The 22746-nt window shown below is 43.3% G+C and overlaps 2 protein-coding genes across 5 annotated transcripts in view; both read right to left on the bottom strand.

The window, feature by feature from the left end:
* LOC118964938 (CREB-regulated transcription coactivator 3-like) overlaps positions 1–6698 on the bottom strand; it is an 85442-nt gene extending 78744 nt beyond the window's left edge. For 3 of the 4 annotated variants that reach the window (XM_036981139.1, XM_036981137.1, XM_036981140.1), the window contains exon 1: positions 5437–6697. In XM_036981139.1, coding sequence (XP_036837034.1) covers positions 5437–5568 — 132 coding nt within the window. In that variant the 5' untranslated portion in view covers positions 5569–6697. Of the gene's footprint in view, positions 1–5436 lie in introns of all 4 variants that reach the window. The other variant, XM_036981136.1, reaches the window with a different exon arrangement.
* Positions 6699–9185: 2487 nt separating this feature from the next.
* The window catches only part of LOC110506160 (ras GTPase-activating-like protein IQGAP1), a 74870-nt gene continuing 61309 nt past the window's right edge, over positions 9186–22746 (bottom strand). The window contains exons 21-37 of the mRNA XM_036981135.1: positions 22147–22218; positions 21295–21364; positions 20776–21140; positions 20411–20574; positions 19710–19934; positions 19361–19501; positions 18786–18870; positions 17279–17511; positions 16640–16772; positions 16240–16342; positions 14787–14922; positions 14074–14161; positions 11898–12107; positions 11533–11702; positions 10867–10989; positions 10594–10702; positions 9186–10350 (exon numbers count right to left, since the gene is read on the bottom strand). Coding sequence (XP_036837030.1) covers positions 10237–10350; positions 10594–10702; positions 10867–10989; positions 11533–11702; positions 11898–12107; positions 14074–14161; positions 14787–14922; positions 16240–16342; positions 16640–16772; positions 17279–17511; positions 18786–18870; positions 19361–19501; positions 19710–19934; positions 20411–20574; positions 20776–21140; positions 21295–21364; positions 22147–22218 — 2541 coding nt within the window. The 3' untranslated portion in view covers positions 9186–10236. The remainder of the gene's footprint in view (positions 10351–10593; positions 10703–10866; positions 10990–11532; positions 11703–11897; positions 12108–14073; positions 14162–14786; positions 14923–16239; positions 16343–16639; positions 16773–17278; positions 17512–18785; positions 18871–19360; positions 19502–19709; positions 19935–20410; positions 20575–20775; positions 21141–21294; positions 21365–22146; positions 22219–22746) is intronic.

Raw genomic sequence — 22746 nt, 5'->3', positions numbered from 1 at the left:
TCCATTGTATAATAAAGGATGTAATTCAAATCAATCAATAATACACACAATAGCCCATAATGAAGTGAAAACAGTTTAGACATTTTTGCAAATGTATTAAAAATAAAACACTGAAATAACCTAACTATTCAGACCCTTTGCTTTGAGACTCAAAATTTAGCTCAGGTGCTTCCTGTTTCCATTGATCATCCTTGCGATGTTTCTACAACTTGGAGTCCACCTGTTCTAAATTCAATTGATTGGACATGGCTTGGAAAGGCATGTCAGAGTAAAAACCAAGCCATGAGGTCGAAGGAATTGTCCGTAGAGCTCAGAGAACGGATTGTGTCGAGGCACAGATCTGGGGAAGGGTACCAAAAACTTTCTGCAGTATTGAAGGTCCCCAAGAACAGTGGCCTCCATCATTTTTAAATTTAAGAAGTCTGTAACCACCACCACTCTTCCTAGAGCTGAGCAATCAGGAGAGAAGGGCCTTGATCGGGGAGGTGACCAAGAGCCTTATGGTTGCTCTGGAGTTCCTCTTTGGAGATGGGAGAACCTTCCAGAAGGACAACGATTTCTGCAGCACTCCACCAATCAGGCCTTTATGGTAGAGTGGCCAGACAGAAGCCACTCCTCAATAAAAAGGCACAAGATAAACGCCAAGCGGGCTTTCCTAACAGGTAACTAAAGGATTCTCATACCATGAGAAACAAGATTTTCTGGTCTGATGAAACCAAGATCAGATGTTATGCTTGGCATTCAGGTAGAAGAAGCCTGGCACCATTTCTACAGTGAAGCATGGTGGTGGCAGCATCATGCTGTGGGGAAGTTTTTCAGCGGCAGGGACTGGGAGATTAGTCAGGATTGAGGGTAAGATGAACGGAGCAAAGTACAGAAAGATCCTTGAAGTCCTGAGCGTTCTGTAGCAGGTTATCCGACTGGGGCTAAGGTTCACCTTCCAACAAGACAACACAGGAGTGGCTTCAGGAAAAGTCTCAATGTTCTTGAGTGGCCCAGCAAGAGCACCGACTTCAACGCAATCAAACATCTCTGGAGAGACCTGAAAATAGCTGTGCTGCGATGCTCCCCATCCAACCCGACAGAGCTTGAGAAGATCTGCAGAAAAGAACAGGAGAAACTCCCAAAAATACAGGTCTGCCAAGCTTGTAGCGTTATCCCAAGAAGACTTGAAGCACCTTTGGCAGCGTTTACAAAGTACTGAGTAAGGGGTCTGAATACTTATGTAAATATAATGTTTTTTTTATAAACTAGCAACATTTCTTCTTTGTCGTCAGGGTATTGTGTGTAGATCACATCAAAATCGCAATATTGACATGTGCAATATCCACATCACAAGAGACTTATATCGCATGCAATATTCTGAAACATCTCAGCCACTTGTAACATTTGCTAGTTTACTCCATTTTTTTTTCTCCTCTTGCAGCTGCATCCCACACACACACACCAAGTGCCTCCCATAGACATTAAAACCAGTAGATGGTGATAGGAATAAGTGGATGACGTCAGCGCTATGGAAACTCCCGACAGCGCATTAAGCTGGAAGTATTTGAAGTGCCTTAATTCTTAATGACACCAAAAAAACAAAACAAAAAATTAAGTGACCGTAACTAGCAAAGGATTATGGTCGATGTAGTCATTTTCATCCTGCCTGAGAGACACGTGTATGAGGGCGCGAGCATCCTCGTAGCCTGCCGGCCCGTGATTGTCTGTCAGCACGTGGTCCTGTGTGACAACAAATGTAGTAGTCAGAATGGATCACTGTTTAATTAAAATATCTTGATTTGTAGCGAACTTTATAACAATTCACCATTGGGACTTGATCAAAATAAAACAAATTTTAGAGCTCAAAAACAGGCACTTAAATTCTTCTGGTTTGGCCGTTCTGGCGATCGTAATTGACATAGGCTTTCTAGGGCAGACCAGGGATTTTGGCACCGCTAGGTTGCTATGGAGTAGCCAACCAGTAGAGCTAATGACTTCACGCGCCAGACACTGGGGACGTTGAGCCGCCTCTGTCACTTAACTGGCACAGTTCCTCGTCCTCGCTGTTAGATTCACTATAAGTTTGCTTGCTGTTCTGTTTGGAACAATCGGTTGACTGCATTTGACCTAACTAGAGGTCGGCCGATTAAATCGGCATGGCCGATTAATTAAGGCCGATTTCAAGCTTGCATAACAATTGATAATCGGCATTATTGGACCCCCAATTATGGCCGATTACATTGCAATCCATGAGGAAACTGAGTGGCAGGCGGACCACCTGCTACGCGAGTGCAGCAAGGAGCCAAGGTATGTTGCTAGCTAGCATTAAACGTATCTTATAAAAATAAATCAATCTTCACATAATCACTAGTTAACCTAGTAATATCATCAACCATATGTAGTTATCTAGCTTGTCCTGCGTTGCATATAATCAATGCGGTGCCTGTTAATTTATCATCGAATCACAGCCTACTTCGCCAAACGGGGGATGATTTAACAAAAGCACATTCGCGAATAAAGCACAATCATTGCACAAATGTACCTAACCATAAACATCAATGCCTTTCTTAAAATCAATACACAAAAGTATATATATTTTTTAAACCTGCATGTTTAGTTAAAAGAAATTCATGCAGGCAAGATTAACTAGGGAAATTGTGTCACTTCTCTTGCATTTATTGCACGCAGTGTCAGGGTATATGCAAGTTTGGGCTGACTGTCTTGTTGTGAACTAATTTTCCAGAATTATGACATAACATTGAAGTTTGTGCAATGTAACAGCATATATTTAGACTTAGAGTTGCCACCCGTTCAATAAAATATGGAACAGTTCTGTATTTCACTGAAAGAATAAATGTTTTGATTTGAAATTAGTTTCTTGGTTTGACCATATTAATGACCAAAGGCTCGTATTTCTGTGTTTATTATATTAGAATTAAGTCTATGATTTGATATTTGATAGAGCAGACTGACTGAGCGGTGGTAGGCAGCAGCAGGCTCGTAAGCATTCATTCAAACTTTACTGTGTTTGCCAGCAGCTCTTAGCAATGCTTGACTCACAGCGCTGTTTATGACTTCGAGCCTATCAACTCCTGAGATTAGGCGGACAATACTAAAGTGCCTATTAGAACATCCAATAGCCAAAAGGTACATGAAATACAAATGGTATAGAGAGAAATAGTCGACGAGTCATAATTCCATAATTCCATAACGACAACCTAAAACGTCTTAACTGGGAATATTGAAGAACTGGGAACATTGAACCACCAGCTTTCATATGTTCTGAGCAAGGAACTTAAACGTTACATTTTTTATTTAAAAAAAAAAAGCTACATGGCACATATTGCACTTTTATCTTCTCCAACACTGTGTTTTTGCATTATTTAAACCAAACTGAGCATGTTCCATTATTTATTTGAGACTAAATAGATTTTATTTATGTATGATATTAAGTTAAAATAAGTGTTCATTCAGTATTGTTGTAATTGTCATTATTACAAATAAAATTATATATATATATAAAAAACGTAAAATATATTTTAAGAAAATCTGCTTTTTTTGGTCCTCCAATAAAAACGGTATCGGCGTTGACAAATCGGTCATCCTCTATTCTAAAACAAACGATTCTGCTTTCCACTCTGCTTCTTAATATAAAGTAATTTTATTTCTAGGATTCCAAAAGTTATACCAAGAGTTATGACCTTCGTCAAATCGCAATATTTGGTAAAGAACTACATTAAAAAAATGTAAATCGCTATTTGATTTCTGCCATATCGTGCAGCCCTAATACACATCATTAAAGTCTAAAATGAATGTAGCAACTGTAAGAAATGCTACCCTTGTAGATTCCATCTGTGCGGAGTTGTGAGAAGAATGACTAAGTCCCTAAGAGTGTCCCTACATAGCAGCTGTGGTGCTAGTTGTTTGGTATTAAAATAGTCTCAAGTAGTCGGCAACAAGAAAAACATGACATTGGATGCAAAGCTGGTACATTTCAAATGAATCAGACACACAAGAAGTTTCCTTCCCATCTAGCTGGATACACATGGTGAACTTGTTATGAGTAGTTAGCAGATGAGGCGGGGCTGGTATGTCTACACATGGTTCCCAGCAAGCTTTGGCCATTCATTTTATTTTACACACACATTAAAACACAGTCTTGGGAAGTGCAATTAAAACCTCACAAATCACCCAGAAACACAGTTACATTCCTCAACAAATAAGTCCCCAATACAAGGATGCCATTGTCATCTTTATATTCAACCTGCCAAAATCCAACGGTTGCAGGCTACCAACACTGAGCAAAACCAGACATGAGTCACCCAACGCCCCCAATAACTCTGCCTTTTTACTCCATTAAGATACATGCAGGAGATAAAGCCCTCGAGGGCTCAATTGAAGATAAGAGAAGCATGACTGTGTGTATGTCCCACTGTAAAGCAATGTGAGAGTTGCTCGTTCACAATAGAGGGGATTGATTTGAGACCTTGATGCAGCCTAACACAGTAAACTGGGCTTGGGTGTTTTAGAATGCAATTGTCCCCACAAATGTAAAGGACTGCCCAATTCAATGTTACCCTAGCTACATTAACATTAGTAGCTGCAAGTTGCTTTAGATAAGAGCGTCTGCTAAATGACTAAAATGTACATTTAATAAACAGTTAAATGGATGAGATCGGCACATCATTTGCAGTTTAGGTCCCATTCAGTGCAGAAAAGGTGTAAGATCTCACTTCTCGAGTGTATATTCAAATGGATGATTACAGGGGAATGTAGTTAAGACAGTTTATTGTGTAGGCAAAATTAGAGGCGCCATTACAATTGCCATCTATACATCATATGACAACAACACATTGCTGTTAATGATGACTCAGAAGAATATGCAGCAGCTGGCTGGTTATTAACCAATCATTTCATTCAAAAATAGGCTGATGAGTGCAAGAGTGGGTGGTGCAGAAAGCATGTTTACTGGTGGTGTTTCTGTTCACATCACACACGGCAGTAATCAATGCTGACCTGTCTAATTAGTGAGTGTGAACTGTCAGCCACTAAATCACCCATCGATTGATAGCCCCCTGTTTAGGCTAAATATATTTCCAAACAACCCTGATGAATTTAACTTTGATTTAAGGATTATCCTTGTAAGTATTAAAAAACGTATTGTTAACTACAGTCATTGTAGTTACATAGTAAACAATAGCCATATGGTTCTTTTGTTAAACAGCTAGCCTTATTTCGAAGTAACCTGCCTAACCATAACCTCAATGAATTGTGACACAAGTTTGACAGGTGCCCCGCTGCTTGACAGCAGAGAGCATTCACACCCTGCTGGCTTGCCTGTCCAACTTCCTTGATCAAACTAAACATGGCATTCCTATCTAGCTTGAGACCACTCATACACAAATAAATCACACTTAATAATTCGATATTTATAGACAGGGATCTGCTTACCCTTGAGACAGTGAGATCTGTCATAAGCTGATCGAAGGCCAGCGTCTCCTCTGCTTGTTTCTGGTTGTGCAGCGCTATCTTTTCGCTGAACTTCCTGGGGTTTGAGCCACCCGAGCCCGGGGATCCGGACATGGTGTGGGCCGCACAGTTTCAAAATTGTACTTAAAAAATGTAAAGCGAGTGCTTGGGGCACAAATATAGAGTGTGGTTTTGATTGTCAGTCCACTTTTAGCGAATCCATCAGTGCTGCTTCAAATCGTCGCGTTGGCAAATGTTCGGTGCTAGCTAACGTTAGCTTGATAGCCACATAAGTTAACAATAGTGAACAGTTCAGTTGACAAGTGTTTGTAAACAAATTCCAAAATATGTGTTTATGGTGCCAGCAGGTAACGCTTACCGAAGTTATTGAGTTCTATACATCCCAACGTATTGTCAATGCATGGGAAAATATTTACATTTGTAAATAGTTAGCTAAACTAATAAGCCAACAACTTGTTTGAAACTCAATCAGTAGCTAGTTATGTTAACTAGCTAGCGTGAGAGAGTGCCAGTGCTAGCTAGCTACCTGTCACTTCCATTTTCTTCATTAACAATTTAGCTTAAAATAGTAACGTTATTTGAGGACGTATCCAGCAATGCATTGTCAATTGAGGCAACACGCGTAGCTAAATAACAAATAATAAGTACTTCAACCTCTTCAAAGCTATCAAAACTGTCATTTTATGCAGTGTATAAAAATGTTCGATAAAAATTACAGCTACGCAGCAAGCTCGTACAGTAGCTACCGCGTAACGCGACACGAACAGCAGAAGAGAAGCGCAACTTACGTTGGCTAAAGATTTGTAAACTAAAACAATATTTGCTAACGTTGCCCAAATATAGTTGTTAGCAATGTTTTCATTAGCGAATACTTTCCCTTGTGGAGAAGATTTCGAAATGTAATTTCAACAAGTGTCGGAAAGATCTTGCAGTAGCAGCGCGAGCGTTATCCAAATCAGCATGTAACATAATCCACTCTCTCGATCTCAAAAACATTGCTTTCGATTCTGGTCCTCTGATTAGGCAGGCAGGTCGACTGTAACAGCTACAACTATTTTTTTACAGGCTATATTTAGTTAGCATGTAAACATTCAAATCCATGCGGTAAAGTCGAGCTTCTTCTCGTCTTGTCTCCTGTTGCATATCGCTCCATAGTTTTGTCGGCTCTCGTTGGTGAGATCCCTTTCCCACTGATCCTGCCATATAAAAAAATTAAAAAACTGCTTGAAACTGTAAAACAACCTTACCGGTTATGTCCACAGGAGGGCAATGAAGAACTCTTAAAGGGGATGTATACCTGGCCGCATTATCCAACTGAATATTGTAGCATAGAAACACTTCAACGGAATCCTTTTCACTGCAGCCAATAACAAGTTTCCAGTTTTTATGCGAGTTAAATCATACAGTATAAATACAAAGTCAAGACAGCTGTGATAGAAACAGAGGTTTTGGTACAATTTTATAAAAGCCAACAGATAAATTGTTTGTTCGACATGGTGGGATCTTTTTGTTTCGATAAAATAAATTATGCAAGAAATGTCGGTCAAGCACCTTTATGCGCAAATATTGATATATTAACCATCATATTGAAGTAAACTTGGAGTCACATGATGATATGGCGTGAGGTCCTCCCACTACGACTCAGGAAACCATGTAGTTGATTCGACTACAGATTAAATACATTTTGAACTTCACAGCGTGGTGAAAGTGCACAATGATGAGCTTGATGCTTCTTTCCACTAAATATCGAGGGTCTTATTCTGGAGACATGATGATCGATGCTTAACTGCCATTTGACAAATACAAATATTCTCGCTCTTATCCATAATCTTATAATGTAGACTAGCCTACCCGCAATGTATCTGTGAGCTGTTGGCTTGAGCACATGTGCCAAGAGCACAGTTTTTGTGACAAAACTATTGGTAGAGTTGAAAATGGACTGGAAAACGCAATGAACTTGATTTTTATTCAGGACATGAAAACTTAAGCGAAAAAGTAAATTTTGTGAGCACTACGTCATCACACTGATTTTTATTCGGGACATGAAAACTTAAGCGAAAAAGTACATTTTGTGCGCACTACGTCATCACACTGATTTTTATTCGGGACATGAAAACTTAAGCGAAAAAGTACATTTTGTGCGCACTATGTCATCACACTGATTTTTATTCGGGACATGAAAACTTAAGCGAAAAAGTACATTTTGTGCGCACTACGTCATCACACTGATTTTTATTCGGGACATGAAAACTTAAGCGAAAAAGTACATTTTGTGCGCACTACGTCATCACACTGATTTTTATTCGGGACATGAAAACTTAAGCGAAAAAGTACATTTTGTGCGCACTACGTCATCACACTGACTTTTATTCGGGACATGAAAACTTAAGCGAAAAAGTACATTTTGTGCGCACTACGTCATCACACTGATTTTTATTCGGGACATGAAAACTTAAGCGAAAAAGTACATTTTGTGCGCACTATGTCATCACACTGATTTTTATTCGGGACATGAAAACTTAAGCGAAAAAGTACATTTTGTGCGCACTACGTCATCACACTGCTTTTTATCCACAAGAAGTCCGATTTTCTTTATGCAGATTTTTTAATATTTGTATGAAAATCTGGCATCAATTGGATGGAAACCTAGTTCATTGTAGAGATGGTTGGCAAACGGATATTATTTGACACTAGGGATCACTTGATACACTGAAATATGACTGTAACCACTTCTGAATATAGCCTAGGAATTCAAACATAGCCTTTGTCTGAAAAAAAAGTGGTTTTGCTTCATTTTGTGCATCATTTAATCATAGCATCCACTAAGATAAGAAACTGCATTTTACATAATTTTGTGTATTTGAAACCATGGGGAACATGTTGCTATTTCTGTTTTGCTTGGGACACCTAGGCCAGTAATCAGATCGGCCTGTCAACAATGGGCCTTTTAAAAGTAATGTTACCATGTTCACATTCTAGGTAAACGCTGCAGATATTTGTCTCAATTGGAAATTGCCTTTAAATAATAATACAAATTAGATGGGTGCTTATATTTGTCCTACTTCCGGCCTAGCCTTTATCATACGGTTGTTCAGCCTCATTATTTAGTGAACTGAATGGTAATTGACCTGGATACAAATGTCTACAAAATAAATGAAGGAAACATTTAAGTGCTCATAACAATCGTAAATATGTATTTTACCACAGTGGCACACACGTGAAAGTAAATTAGCTTGATTTATTCAGGTTCTTAAATTGTACTTTTCATTCTCAAACCTATCCAATAATCCATGGACATACAGAACTAGAACCTGCTGGCTAGTGTCCACATGGAGAAAAAATATTGTATATAAAATATTACATTATACAATGCAAATGAAATTATACTGACATTCTGCAAAACAATCCATTTTAACTAATAGGACCAGTTTCCCAGACACAGATTAGGTTAATCCTGAATCTCTATTGAAAATCTATTTCAGTCCAGGACTAGGCTGGAGCTGGATCTGGTTTTGGGAAACCTTCCCTTCAAGTTCATTTACTATTCAGAAAGTGTGCATAATAACCAATGTGTATTTAACAATTTATAAATATTAAAATGTATAATCATGTGTAAGCATTCTTAGCATTTAATCATTTAAAAATCTTCATGTTTTAAAGTGTCACCATTTTTTATACGTCACTGGTAATATGTATCTCACGAAACATGGCATTATTAAAGCTTTATTCTTTAAATCATGTAAAACATTCTATGGACTACGGGCGAAAGAGCTTAGGCTCCTAGATAACTATATCCTGGTTAGGCCCAGTGTAAATTAACTTCAATACAAGGGTACACTGGTTAAAAACAAACATTTCAAAACTATTCTGACAGGGCAGTACTGTATATCACGCTTTCCAGTCTTCTGAAATGGAGCAGATTGTCATAAGGATTCTGTGCCGAGACGGTTTGTTTAGTGTACAGTGAGTGACATCTACTGGAACCTAAAGCATATCTCTCGTCATTGTTATATAATACCTCACTCTAGACTGAGTGTATGAACGGTCTCCTTCAGTGGTGAACAGAGTTAAATCAACTGAAGTCACCGTATTTTCAATTAATAGTGAATGTGTGACTAAAGAACTATGAAGCGTGATTTGATCTGACAACTATGCTCCTTAAAAGGAAAATAAAAGAAAGTAACCTTAACTATAGTTGGAGGACTGACAAAGAACAAATAATGACAGTTTTCTTTTATAAATTTATTCAACACAAAGCATAACACATCTTTTCTATATTGATTGTTCAGTCTACTCTTGAAAGGCTATTTCCTATGCCAATAGTGGATTTGCAAGTTCCTTAAAGTTATACTGTATGACAAAATTGCTTGCGATGTCATCAACATGCGACTGTTGAATTGCGTTTCAAATAACCGGAAAACAAGCGCCTGACAGACAAATCCATATCTTATACCTTTGACAGTCTTACAGTAACACAGTAACACAAAACGCAACAAGCACTCTGGATCCTGACGAGGATACACTTGGAGCATCCAGCAGGCTTCCGGGGGACTTTTCCTTGGCGGATAAGGCACATACCGTACGGTGAATATTCCATCTCAATAAGGCACATAATGAATACATATACTTAAAGTAGTGCGGAAGAGGGGGAAACCGAGCTAAGACAGCATAGAGCCAAGGCCCTCTGTTAGATGTTCTGTTCTCAACAGTGTCTGTAGCCCCCTCTCCTTCTCTTTCCATCCATCTCCCTGTCTCATCCATCTATTTCCCGTAAAACTTCTTGTTGAGCAGGAAGATGAGCAGGTTGACATTGATGGTGGCCCTGTCGAAGAGCTTCATCACAGCCACACCCTCATACTGCAGCTGCAGGAGGTCCTGGGAGAGAGAAGAGAAGGGAGAGTAAGAGATGAGTAAGAGAGATGAGATGGAGAGGAAGGGAGAGCACGAGAGGCAGGAAGAGGGAGAGGAGCAGAGAAAGGGGAGAGCGAGGGAGATGAGGAGAAATGGAGAAGGAATCATTTGAAAAAGTATTTTAAAAAAGACAAATATCAACCATAAAATCCCATTGGACCACCTTTTTCACATCCCAGCATCACTGTACATCATTCACATGTATACCTGGTATTCCAACTGTAACGTCTCCAAGTGCACTCCCATGAACTTGGCCTTCACATCGAACACTCCAACCGCCTCCGACGGAGAGATCTCAAAGATAACGTTCTTAAACCTGTGTGTGGGGGAGGGGGATGTCACAATTGTTTGCCTAAAACTGATGTGTGTGATGTCATGAGATGTATCCATATTACATCATAAATCCCATACAGCTAACTTTCAAGACAACATTTGGTAAACAATTATTAACTAAACATCCAAGGTCTATCTTTAACTTACTGGTTTGTCTGCAGGTCTTCAATCTCAATCAGCACACCCTTCTCATGGAGGCGAGCCGCGGTGTACTTCTGAGACACCTGTTTACTCTTCTTGGCCTTGGTGTCGCCTGGTTTCTTTGACAGCCTGAGGGAGGGAGAGAATAGTGTCCATAACACTGTCACACATTGTAACAGAGGAAATAGCAGTCCATGTAATGACGTTCCTGCAACCTGAGTTGCAGTTGCCTTCTGCTAGAAACTTAACATTTTGGTAGTTCCATTCCATTTCAGGGTCTAGGCATGGAATTAAAACTTAATAAAATGGAGGTACTTCCTAGACTTGTCCAATAACAAACACTTGTTACGTTTTTCAACATTTTGTTAACGTGTGTCCTAATGAACACAACCCAGATGTAAAAAGTATGACAATGGCTCCACCCAGCCCTCTAATAGGTTCAAACCCTTGACCTCCGCAGTGCAAGTTTCTCCGTCTATCTTATTCACTTACACCAAACAAAATTTCTGTAATAAGAATTCAGAGTTGAGCTCTTGATCCTTTATTCTACTGACACACAAAACATCCTCCGTGAACCCTGGGATTCTAACCTGCATCCCTCCGGTCACCTGCCCACCTCTCAAACCTGGAGGCTAGCGTCTTCCCTCTGCTATGAAGACAAAGGCCACTCACTTGCCCTTGTTGCTGGCCAGGTTGTCCATGCAGGTCTTGATGTACTGATTGTAGTAGTCAATCTGGACGTTGTAGAAGGCGGTCTTGGAGTTGAGGGCGGCATTTGTCTGTTGGAGCTTCACCAGCTCCGCCTTCCTCCGCTGCCGATACCGCCGCTGGTTTCGGATGTCCTGGAACAAACACGTTATATTTTATGTGGCACATCCACAAAAACACGTATACTATAAGTACCACACACATCACGTGACAGACAGAAACACTGACTCTCTCTCACACAGTACCATGGCGATGTCGTTGATTAGGGTCCTAGAAGTGGTTCAAGGGGTGGACACACACACAGCTTCAACTAGCGAGCTGTACAGTACCTTGGCGATGTCGTTGATGAGGTCCTGGTAGCGGTTCTCAGGGTGCACCTTGCCCAGCTCTGCCAGGCGCTGCAGGTTGCTCCTGATCTTGTCCTTCTTGCCCTGCAGCGTCAGGCTGTCATCCACCACCGGCTTGGCCTGCTTCATCTTCTCTGGGGTTTTGGCGTCGCGGATGGCCCGTCGCTGCATAGCACGCTGGTACTCCACTTCCTGGAAGGGGGAAAACAGGGGTGGTGTCATGTGTTGCTGTGGCGCTGGGGGGAAGATTCCCCAAGGCACAGATCTAGGATCAGCTTCCCTTCCCCCAATTCTAACCTAAACAGTAGTGGGGAAAATGCTAAACTGACTGCAGATCAGCGTCTAGGGGCTACTTCACCCTATACTGTCATTGTGCACAAATCATAGTTGAATAAAGCCAAGCAAAAGTGATAACTCCCGAACCCAGAGGAAGTCCTACTCAGTTGACTACTTTAAACTGGTGCAAGCTACCAGTCTTTAGTGGTGTGCCCTCTCTGCTTTAACTCTATGGCACAACAATATATTCAAAAACAAAGATTAAGTGTTAGTGAGCTGCTAACTAATATTACAGGTTTGCATCCTTCCCTCCCCCTCAATTCAAAGGAATTTATTTGCATGGGAAACATGTGTTTACATTGCCAAACCAAATTAAAAAGATAAACAATCCAAAATGAACAGTAAACATTACACACAAGTTAAAAGAATAGAGAAATTTCAAATGTTATTATGGCTATGTACAGTGTTGTCAAAATGAGCAAATAGTTGAAGTACAAAAGGGAAAATCAATAAAAAGTCAATATGGGTTGTATTTACAGTGGTGTTTGTGCCTCACTGGTTGCTCTTTTTTGTGGCAACAGGTCACAAATCTTGCTACTGTGATGGCACACTGGTATTTCACCTAATAGATATGGGAGTTTATCAACATTTGATTTGTTTTCAAATCCTTTGTGGTTCTGTGTAATCTGAGGCAAATATGTGTCTCTAATATGGTCATACATTTGGAAGGAGGTTAGGAAGTGCATCTCAGTTTCTACCTTGTTTTGCAGTGTTGGAAAAAGTACCCAAATGGCAGTTAGTCTTGTCCCATCGCTGCAACTCCCGTACGGACTCGGGGGAAGCAAAGGTCGAGAGCCATGTGTCCTCCAAAACACGGCCCTGCCAAGCCGCACTGCTTCGACACACTGCTCCATTAACCCAATGTGTCGAAGGAAACACTGTACAGCTAGCTGGTGACCGTGTCAGCGTGCATGTGCCCGACCCCCCACAGGAGTCACTAGAGCGCAATGGGACAAGGCCAAAACCTCCCCTAACCCAGACGACGCTGGGCCAATTGTGCAGCATCATGGGCCTCCCGGTGGTTGCAGCCAGCTGCGACACAGCCTGGGATCGAACCCGGATCTGTAGTGACACCTCAAGCCCTGCAGAGCCTTACACCGCTGCACCACTCGGGAGGTGCTTAAAGCCTTTTTGATCTCATGCTTTGTTGAGAAGACTTTGCCTTTGTTTTGTTTCTTTGTCAATTAGTGTGTGCAGGGTACGAAAGTTAGGCTCACAAGTATCATACCCCAAGACATGCTAACCTCTCACCATTACAATAACGGAGGGTATGATATTTATGCCTCTAACTTCCTCATTCATCACGGTTCATTCAGGACTACCTGTAATCATGGCAGCATCCACAATGTAGAAGTGTTCAAAACAAGACACTTAAAGTCACTTCAATTATTTACCATTCATTTCTATTGGGCACAAAATAATCAAAACACAACCAAGACAGCAACTGCATCCAACAAGGTCGTAGAGTCCCAAGCTTGATTTTATCATCATTGCATGCTAGGAACATGGGAACAAATTATAAAGTTGACTACTTTAATAGGTCCCCTAAAAATGGGGGGACTATGTACAAAAAGCGCTGTAATTTGGATGAAAATACCCTCAAATTAAAAGCTGACAGTCAGTACTTTAACCTCAGTCATTGTATCATTTCAAATCAAAGTGCTGGAGTACAGAGCCAAAACAACTGAATGTGTCACCGTCCCAATACTTTGAGCTCAGTGTACTGTTTAGGCGTTATACTGCCAAGTTTACACCTTCACTATTGCACTGAAACGTTTTGTCCAGGTCTCCCTCATTCATCCCTACCTCCTCAGTGCCTCACCTGTTCAGGATTGGCAGCACCCTCCAGAATCTCAGTGAGTGTTTCTCCAGGTTGGAACCGGATCACATCCACGATCAGCCGCTTGGTGCTGGAGAGAGAAAGATAGGGGGAAAGAGACATAGGAGCTATTCTAGGGTGTCAAGACAACAGTAGGTTTATTTTTAGCTGCTAGACTGGAAGCGTAACTTTTAGCCGGTGTGAGCAGAGCGAAAGCCACTTTATGCTATTGTTCTTGGGTGTGAGCTGTGAGTCGAAATCTGGAAATTACAACCAGAGCGAAAAAAACATTCTGAGCAGCGTGAGCCTCCCGGAGCCGGCGCTCACACCCAGGTTTCATTTAAATTAATTGGAGCGTCTCACGCTCTGCAAAGGTTACGCCTCTAGTGTAGCAGGCCAGAAAGAGGGAAGATAAGGTTCAGCTGGGAATGCACAAACGACTGAGGAGTCCGGGAACTCAATTTGGCCTCCTTTTGAACTAACACCTTGGAACTAATTGCTTAAAAATCTGTCCTCTCCATCATCTGCATGGATTGGAAATGAAACTTGGCAGGTGAAAACAATATGGTGGCAGCTCATTATTAGGCTGGCTTCCACCTGGTCAGTTCTTTCAGATAAGAGCAGTCGAGAAGGCGAAGCGAGGACCGATTTAGACAATTGAGAAAGAGCCCAAAGAAAGTGTGTATATTTTTATTGTATACTAATAGTACTCTTACTTAAGCAGTAGAGTCCTGGCGTCCATCTCGGCATTGGCCTCTCCGGGAACATCAAACTTGTTGGCGAGGGTGAGGGACACCTCTGTCTTCCCCATCGTCTCCCTGTTGGGGTCCCCTGGGGGGAGGGGGTTCTCACCTGGAGGGAGAACAGGGGACAGTTAGAGGAGAGGAAGTTGTCATTCACATCCACTGTAGAATCCCATGAAGTTGTGGGGAGGGTGGAAGGGAGCTCTAAGAGGGGAGAGCGATGACCGGGGAGACATTTAGAAGACTATGGTTTCTTCACTGATGGAGTAGGACAGAGCAGATACACCACGGACACATAGGAAACATTTATTAGGCCTGTTCCTTTCTCATCTTGCCCCTCTACATTTTACATGTATGAAAATATGAACACAGCATACTTTTGTCTACGGTACTGACCCATGGGGGACTCTATGGCATTCCTACGGTACTGACCGATGGACTATGGAACATCTACGGTACTGACCGATGGACTATGGAACATCTACGGTACTGACCGATGGACTATATGGAACATCTACGGTACTGACCGATGGACTATGGAACATCTACGGTACTGACCAATGGACTATGGAACATCTACGGTACTGACCGATGGACTATGGAACATCTACGGTACTGACCGATAGACTATAGAACATCTACGGTACTGACCGATGGACTATGGAACATCTACGGTACTGACCGATGGACTATGGAACATCTACGGTACTGACCGATGGACTATGGAACATCTACGGTACTGACCGATGGACTATGGAACATCTACGGTACTGACCGATGGACTATATGGCATATCTACGGTACTGACCGATGGACTATGGAACATCTACGGTACTGACCGATGGACTATGGAACATCTACGGTACTGACCGATGGACTATGGAACATCTACGGTACTGACCGATGGACTATGGAACATCTACGGTACTGACCGATGGACTATATGGAACATCTACGGTACTGACCGATGGACTATATGGCATATCTACGGTACTGACCGAGGGACTATATGGCATATCTACGGTACTGACCGAGGGACTATATGGCATATCTACGGTACTGACCGAGGGACTATATGGCATATCTACGGTACTGACCGAGGGACTATATGGCATATCTACGGTACTGACCGAGGGACTATATGGCATATCTACGGTACTGACCGAGGGACTATGGCATATCTACGGTACTGACCGATGAGGGACTCTGGAATATCTACGGTACTGACCGATGAGGGACTCTGGAATATCTACGGTACTGACCGAGGGACTATGGAACATCTATGGTACTGACCCATGGGGGACTATGGAATATCTACGGTACTGACCGATGAGGGACTCTGGAATATCTACGGTACTGACCGAGGGACTATGGAACATCTACGGTACTGACCCATGGGGGACTATGGAATATCTACGGTACTGACCGATGAGGGACTCTATGGTGGGCACCTCTCCCAGGTCTTCCAGCAGCTCGTGGATGGGGTCGTTGTGCTCCGAGGCGATGGCATCCTGGTGGTCCAACAGCAGCTGGGGTGGGGGGACGAGCAGGAACATTACAATGTGAAAATCTTTATTGTTCACACAATGTGGACATTTGCCTTTGGCTTCATATGGGAGCAAACACATTATCCCTCTGTGGTACTGGCTATGAGAAAATACACTAGTACTTAGTCACAAAATTGTACAAAATGACTCCTCCACGTATAATTTGGGTTTTTCACAACAGAGAAAAAGTAAACTCACTGAGAAGTGTGTAAGAGAGTACTCATTTTTATTTATGAGGGCAGAAATAAGCGTGTGTGTGTGTGTGTGAGAGAGACTGACCGTGTGTGTGTTGATGACCTCCCCTATAGAGATGTAGATGACAGGTTTCTGAAGCGTGACCAGGTCAGAGTACTGATCCACGTTGAACTTGTCCTCCAATGACGGGACGTCACACGCCGCCAAGAAGAAACGCCTGCGGAGGAACAGAGATACAAGGAGGGTAAGAAGCTACACACATGCCCCACCCACCTCAGGACGCCCTCTTACCAGCCATTATTTCCACGTTTAAGTTAGATGTAAATTCACGTGTCACAATCTTTGGTTGACGATTTATTTAAAAAAGAGAAGCAACACATATTCTAACTCTTGCTTGTACAAAGCACAATTTCATGTTTTTATGATCCTGTAAATGTGTTCTGACCCTTCAAACACATGCCAGGCCCCTTCAAACACATGCCAGGCCCCTTCAAACACATGCCAGGCCCCTTCAAACACATGCCAGGCCCCTTCAAAGGATCAACAATGGAACGTGTTTTTTGATCTGCATCCATTTCAATGTCGATGCTTAGATGGGGATTAAACGCACCAAGATAATATTTATAGCACAAGACAGAGATAAGTGATAAATGTTTTCCATTTTAACATTTTCCACAGCATGCCCTAATGAACACGACCCATAAAGACCGTCCTCCACTGCACCTGAACTTCTGGTAGGAGCTGCTGAGGTACTCGTTGATGGGGTTGAGGTGGGCGTTGTCCCCCAAGAACATCTTATTGGACGCGGCGTGCTGCAGCATCTTGGCGATGGAGCCCAGGTTCCGCCGTTGGTCTGTGGTCAGCTGACCTCCGGCCGACAGGTCGATGATGTCGAAGGCGTCGGGCGCCACGATGGCCGGATTCATGTAGCGGTAGTACAGCAGGTTACCCACGATCTGAACAGACACACCCCCGTTAGATAGAGCACTGTACCTCCTGTAGGCATCACAGGCAACACCAAGCCTGTCAAGGGACACCAGTGGACAGGGTTTTACTGGTTGTATAAAACTGTTGCTGTGTCCCAGTAATCTTGGACTCCTTTTCTTTATAGCCAATACATTATATCCACTAATCTTGGACTTGAAAAAGTTAAGTAATGTTCAGAGATTCAAACTTAGTAGTCAGGGAGAAAAGGAGACGAGGGAAGTTTGCAGCGAAGAGGAAGGAAGGTTTTTAACAGAATTGGTATGCAGCCTGGGTGTTTGTAGAGAAGGAGGGGGGACTGTCTCACCTTGTCTCAGCAGGAGTACAGAAAGACATGTTCCAACAGAGGAGAGAAGACAAGGGAGGAGAGCATAGCTGTAGAAAGGGGAGGAAGAGAGAAGGAGAACAAGGGGAGAGAGCATAGCTGTAGAAAGGGGAGGAAGAGAGGAGAACAAGGGAAGAGAGCATAGCTGTAGAAAGGGGAGGAAGAGAGAAGGAGAACAAGGGAGGAGAGCATAGCTGTAGAAAGGGGAGGAAGAGAGAAGGAGAACAAGGGAGAGAGGAGAGATGGCGTTAAGGAGAAGGAAGAGAAAGAAGGAAACCACATTCAGTAGAAGAAGAGTGATACCAAGTCAAGCTCACCAGGATAACAGTGCAAGTAGCAGAGCAGAGCCCCGTAGAGCAGAGCAGAGCCCCGTAGAGCAGAGCAGAGCCCCGTAGAGCAGAGCAGAGCCCCGTAGAGCAGAGCAGAGCCCCGTAGAGCAGAGCAGAGCCCCGTAGAGCAGAGCCCCGTAGAGCAGAGCCCCGTAGAGCAGAGCCCCGTAGAGCAGAGCAGAGCACAGTAGAGCAGAGCCCCGTAGAGCAGAGCAGAGCACAGTAGAGCAGAGCACAGTAGAGCAGAGCCCCGTAGAGCAGAGCACAGTAGAGCAGAGCACAGTAGAGCAGAGCACCGTAGAGCAGAGCACCGTAGAGCAGAGCACCGTAGAGCAGAGCACCGTAGAGCAGAGCACCGTAGAGCAGAGCACCGTAGAGCAGAGCACCGTAGAGCAGAGCACCGTAGAGCAGAGCACCGTAGAGCAGAGCACCGTAGAGCAGAGCACCGTAGAGCAGAGCACCGTAGAGCAGAGCACCGTAGAGCAGAGCACCGTAGAGCAGAGCACCGTAGAGCAGAGCACCGTAGAGCAGAGCACCGTTCTAGCAGTACAGTATAACATTTGACTATGGTATAAGAATGATATAATGACACCTTTAGAAGCTCGTCCTCTGTAGCGTCGGGGAACTTCTCATGGAGTGTGTCCTTCAGCACCTTGGAGGTGAAACGCATCCCATACCTGACACACACAAAGACCCATTTCTTTACTTTTCTAGAATGTATTTAGAACTGGTTTATTCCCTATAAGTGACCCTCTCTCATAGAAGTGATAAGCATCATAACCCACAGTTGCTGGTTCATGTTCTGTAGAGCAGGGATGAAAAACGGAGTCACACAGGCTACATTTAATGTCTGCTGCTTCTCCTTTACAACATGTACAACTATCAATTCATGTCACAGATTCCAGGTCTAAATCACCTGCTGATAAAAAGGCAAGGTTGAGAACTAGTAGATGTGGCCCTCGAGGGCAGTAGTAGTTTGGACCGACCCCTATTAAATGAGAGCAGCATGGAAATATAAATGACTAGAATGGACATTCCCATTCCAGATGACGGGTGGACAGGCAGCCATATTGAGTGTAGCCACGAGTGTTCCAATCAAATTGCTGTGGTCTGAAGGACTCTGTCCCTTCTCGTAATTCTATTGAGAACAGAGCTAGAGACACTTACGGGATTTTGTCCACAGAGACAATGATGGCGGACAGGAACTTGTCTGTGACCGTCCTCATGTTCTTGATGGACGCTTCCAGGCGAGTGCGCACCTCCTCGTGACTCATAGCCTGCTCTGGTGTTACCTCATAGGGTAGTTTACTGTTGGAGGAGAGAAGGGGAGGGGCAAGAGGTGGTACAGAAAGGCAGGAGGGAAAGAGCGAGAGAAAGGTACACAGTCATACAATTTCACCCAGAAATTGTAACGACAGCTCTAATACTTTCCATCTTTGAACAGTTGACGCCAAACTCCAACTCCTCTCTGACAGTCTCCTCTGAACTCCATTACCCAGACTCCTCCTCCTCTCACCTGGCCTCTCCAGTTTGTGTCTCCATCTGGTTGACCCAGCTCTTGTAGATGTCCACCGGGTCAGTCTTGATGTTCAGCGTCTTGTCGTCCATGATTTCCTTGACGACAGGTGCCAGGATCTGACGCAGTGCATTCTGGCCTCGGGCGCCGCGGTTGAAGCTCACCACCATCTTGATGACCGTGGGGTTGCCCGTGACGATCTCCTGGATCTGATCCACTTTGGATCTGAGAACACAAGGTTAGGAACATGGTGAGACACTGCTAGACTGTATAAGTGTTTCTGTGTGACTCTGGTTGGTAGAGCATAGCGCTTCGTCGCCAAGGCTCATGTGTTCGATTCCCGCTAGGGCTACCCATATGAAATATGCATGACTGTAAGTGGCATATGCTAAGGTATAAACTGGGTGGTTCGATCCCTGAATGCTGATTGGCTGACAGCCGTGGTATATCAGACCGTATACCACGGGTATGACAAAACCCTTTTTACTGCTGTAATTACATTGGTAACCAGTTTATAATAGCAATACGGTACCATGGGGGTTTGTAGTATATGGCCAATATACCATGGCTAAGGGCTGTATCCAGGCACTCCACGTTGCGTCATGCGTAAGAACAACCCTTATCCGTGGTATATTGGCCATATACCACACCTCCCCAGGCCTTATTGATGAATCCTATTGTTTCAAGTATTAGCTCCTTACTTGATCTCCTCCTGCAGGGCGGTCTTGAAGAGTTTGAGCAGCAGGTACTCCTCTCTCTGGTTGGAGGCGTAGTTATACAGGGTGAAGATCACAGAGTCCATGAACTTAGTGGACTTATTCTGGGGCATCTGGAAGATGAGCTTGGCCAGGTAGGTGGGGTTGGTCTGCAGGGAGGACAGAAAGGAAACACGTTAACTACGGTTAGATTGGATGTTTTCCTGGTCTGTTTCTAGTCTGCTTACTGTCACCTACAGTGTTTTATGTTTCTCAACTGTTTGCGAGTGTGATTCCCTTTGCAGTACTGCTTTGCTAACTGTTTGAGGAGATCGATACATATATACGTTGACACACAGCATCTACAGTACCTGCAGCAGGTAGAAAAGATACTGATAGGCCTCCAGCTTGAGCCTCTTCTCCTTGCTCAGAGCCTTCAGGCCTCCTCTCTGTTTGTTCATCATCATCAGGTTGGACAGCTCGCCCTTGTTCTTCTTGGTCAGCTTGTTGCTGTGGGACACCACCTCCTGCAGGGTGATCTTGTTCTTGACCAGCAGGCCGATCTTGATGTCCATCAGGTTCAGGTCATTCTCCAGCTGCTGGTTGGAGCGGATGTTGGTGACCACCTCCTCCCGGAGCCTCATCAAGTCCAGCTCTTCCTGAAAGTCCTGGTCGCTGTGGTCCAGGAGGTGGACGAACTTGCGCACCACCGCCATGGGAGGATCGTCAGCGTTGACTGTGTGAGAGAGACAGTGAGAGACAGGGATTCAATCAGGATGGAGTCGTATGTGGCAGAAAGAACAGCTGGGAGACGAGACTCAGTACAGAGAGAAGATGGAGAAAAGAGAAAGCCAGTGGTGGGTGAGGGTTCTCATCATCATCATACTCACTGAGTGTCTTGTAGTCGTCTCTGGCTTTGTTGGCTCTGATGAACGCCTGGATCTTCACCACATCATTGATCTGCAACAACAGAGCAAACAGCAGTCACTTCACTGATCAAGAACATGACTGTGTCCCAAATGGCACCCCATTCCCTTAATAGAGCTCTGGTCAAAAGTAGTGCACTATATAGGGAACAGGGTGCCATTTGGGAAGCAGGACTTTTCTAAAGAGAAAGATTACATTGGTAATCTGTAGTTAGTCAGGGTACAGAGTTAAGTGAGCCATCTAGCCTAGTAGCCTCATTAAGCTGAAAGGACATTTAAATGTGGGACGAGTGTGTCCCACATGGCACCCAATTTCCTATATAGTACACTACTATGACCAGGGCCCATAGGGCTCTGTTCAAAAGTAGTGCACTATTTGAAAGTAGTGCACTATTTAGGGAAAAGGGTGCCATTGGGACGCAGAGAGAGTAAATGTCAGTGGATGTGTCAGGCGAGGATATAAAGAGTTAGATGTGACGTCATACAGTGAATACAGAAGACTAGAGAACAGACAGCCCTGGGCACACCATATAACTACAACTCACCTCAGTCACATTTATGTAGCGCTTTTCACAAAATTGACAACGTGCTTTGCTGTTAGCTGGGCTAGAGTCAAGTAGTAGCATAGTAACAAGGCAACATTCCCTGAGAGCAGGAAACCTTAACAGGAACCAGACTCTACAAACTACTGGACCTTCTAGCTACTTGTCTTTCGTCAAAGATTCATACTCATTTTCCAGAAATACCTTTTTTTTTATAGTATCTTTATCTTGTAAAATAAGATAAAATAAGGGTGAACTAAATACATCAACTCACATGGTCCTTGAAGTGCTTCAGGCGGTCTCTGTACTTCTTGCGAGCTTGGTGCATCCTCACCATCGACTGGATCTAAAACAATAACTCAACTAGGTCAATACTAAAAAAGATTTGAAATTCACCAAAAACCTCAGACTTAAAGGAAAAGCAGCACCACAGGCTCATGTTCATTAAGGCCCAAAAGAAAAGAAAATGGACTAAAACAGGGGACAGACAACCTGGCCTTGTCCAATAAGAAAATAAAATGGACTGAAACAGGGAGGGACAACCTGGCCTTGTCCAATAAGAAAATAAAATGGACTGAAACAGGGAGGGACAACCTGGCCTTGTCCAATAAGAAAAGTAAATGGACTGAAACAGGGAGGGACAACCTGGCCTTGTCCAATAAGAAAAGTAAATGGACTGAAACAGGGAGGGACAACCTGGCCTTGTCCAATAAGAAAATAAAATGGACTGAAACAGGGAGGGACAACCTGGCCTTGTCCAATAAGAAAATAAAATGGACTGAAACAGGGAGGGACAACCTGGCCTTGTCCAATAAGAAAATAAAATGGACTGAAACAGGGAGGGACAACCTGGCCTTGTCCAATAAGAAAATAA

This window comes from Oncorhynchus mykiss, chromosome 6, assembly GCF_013265735.2.
Source record: "Oncorhynchus mykiss isolate Arlee chromosome 6, USDA_OmykA_1.1, whole genome shotgun sequence".
Classification (NCBI taxonomy): Eukaryota; Metazoa; Chordata; class Actinopteri; order Salmoniformes; family Salmonidae; genus Oncorhynchus; species Oncorhynchus mykiss.
The sequence above is the reverse complement of the archived record's forward strand: the minus strand, read 5'-3'. Positions and strand labels throughout refer to the sequence as shown.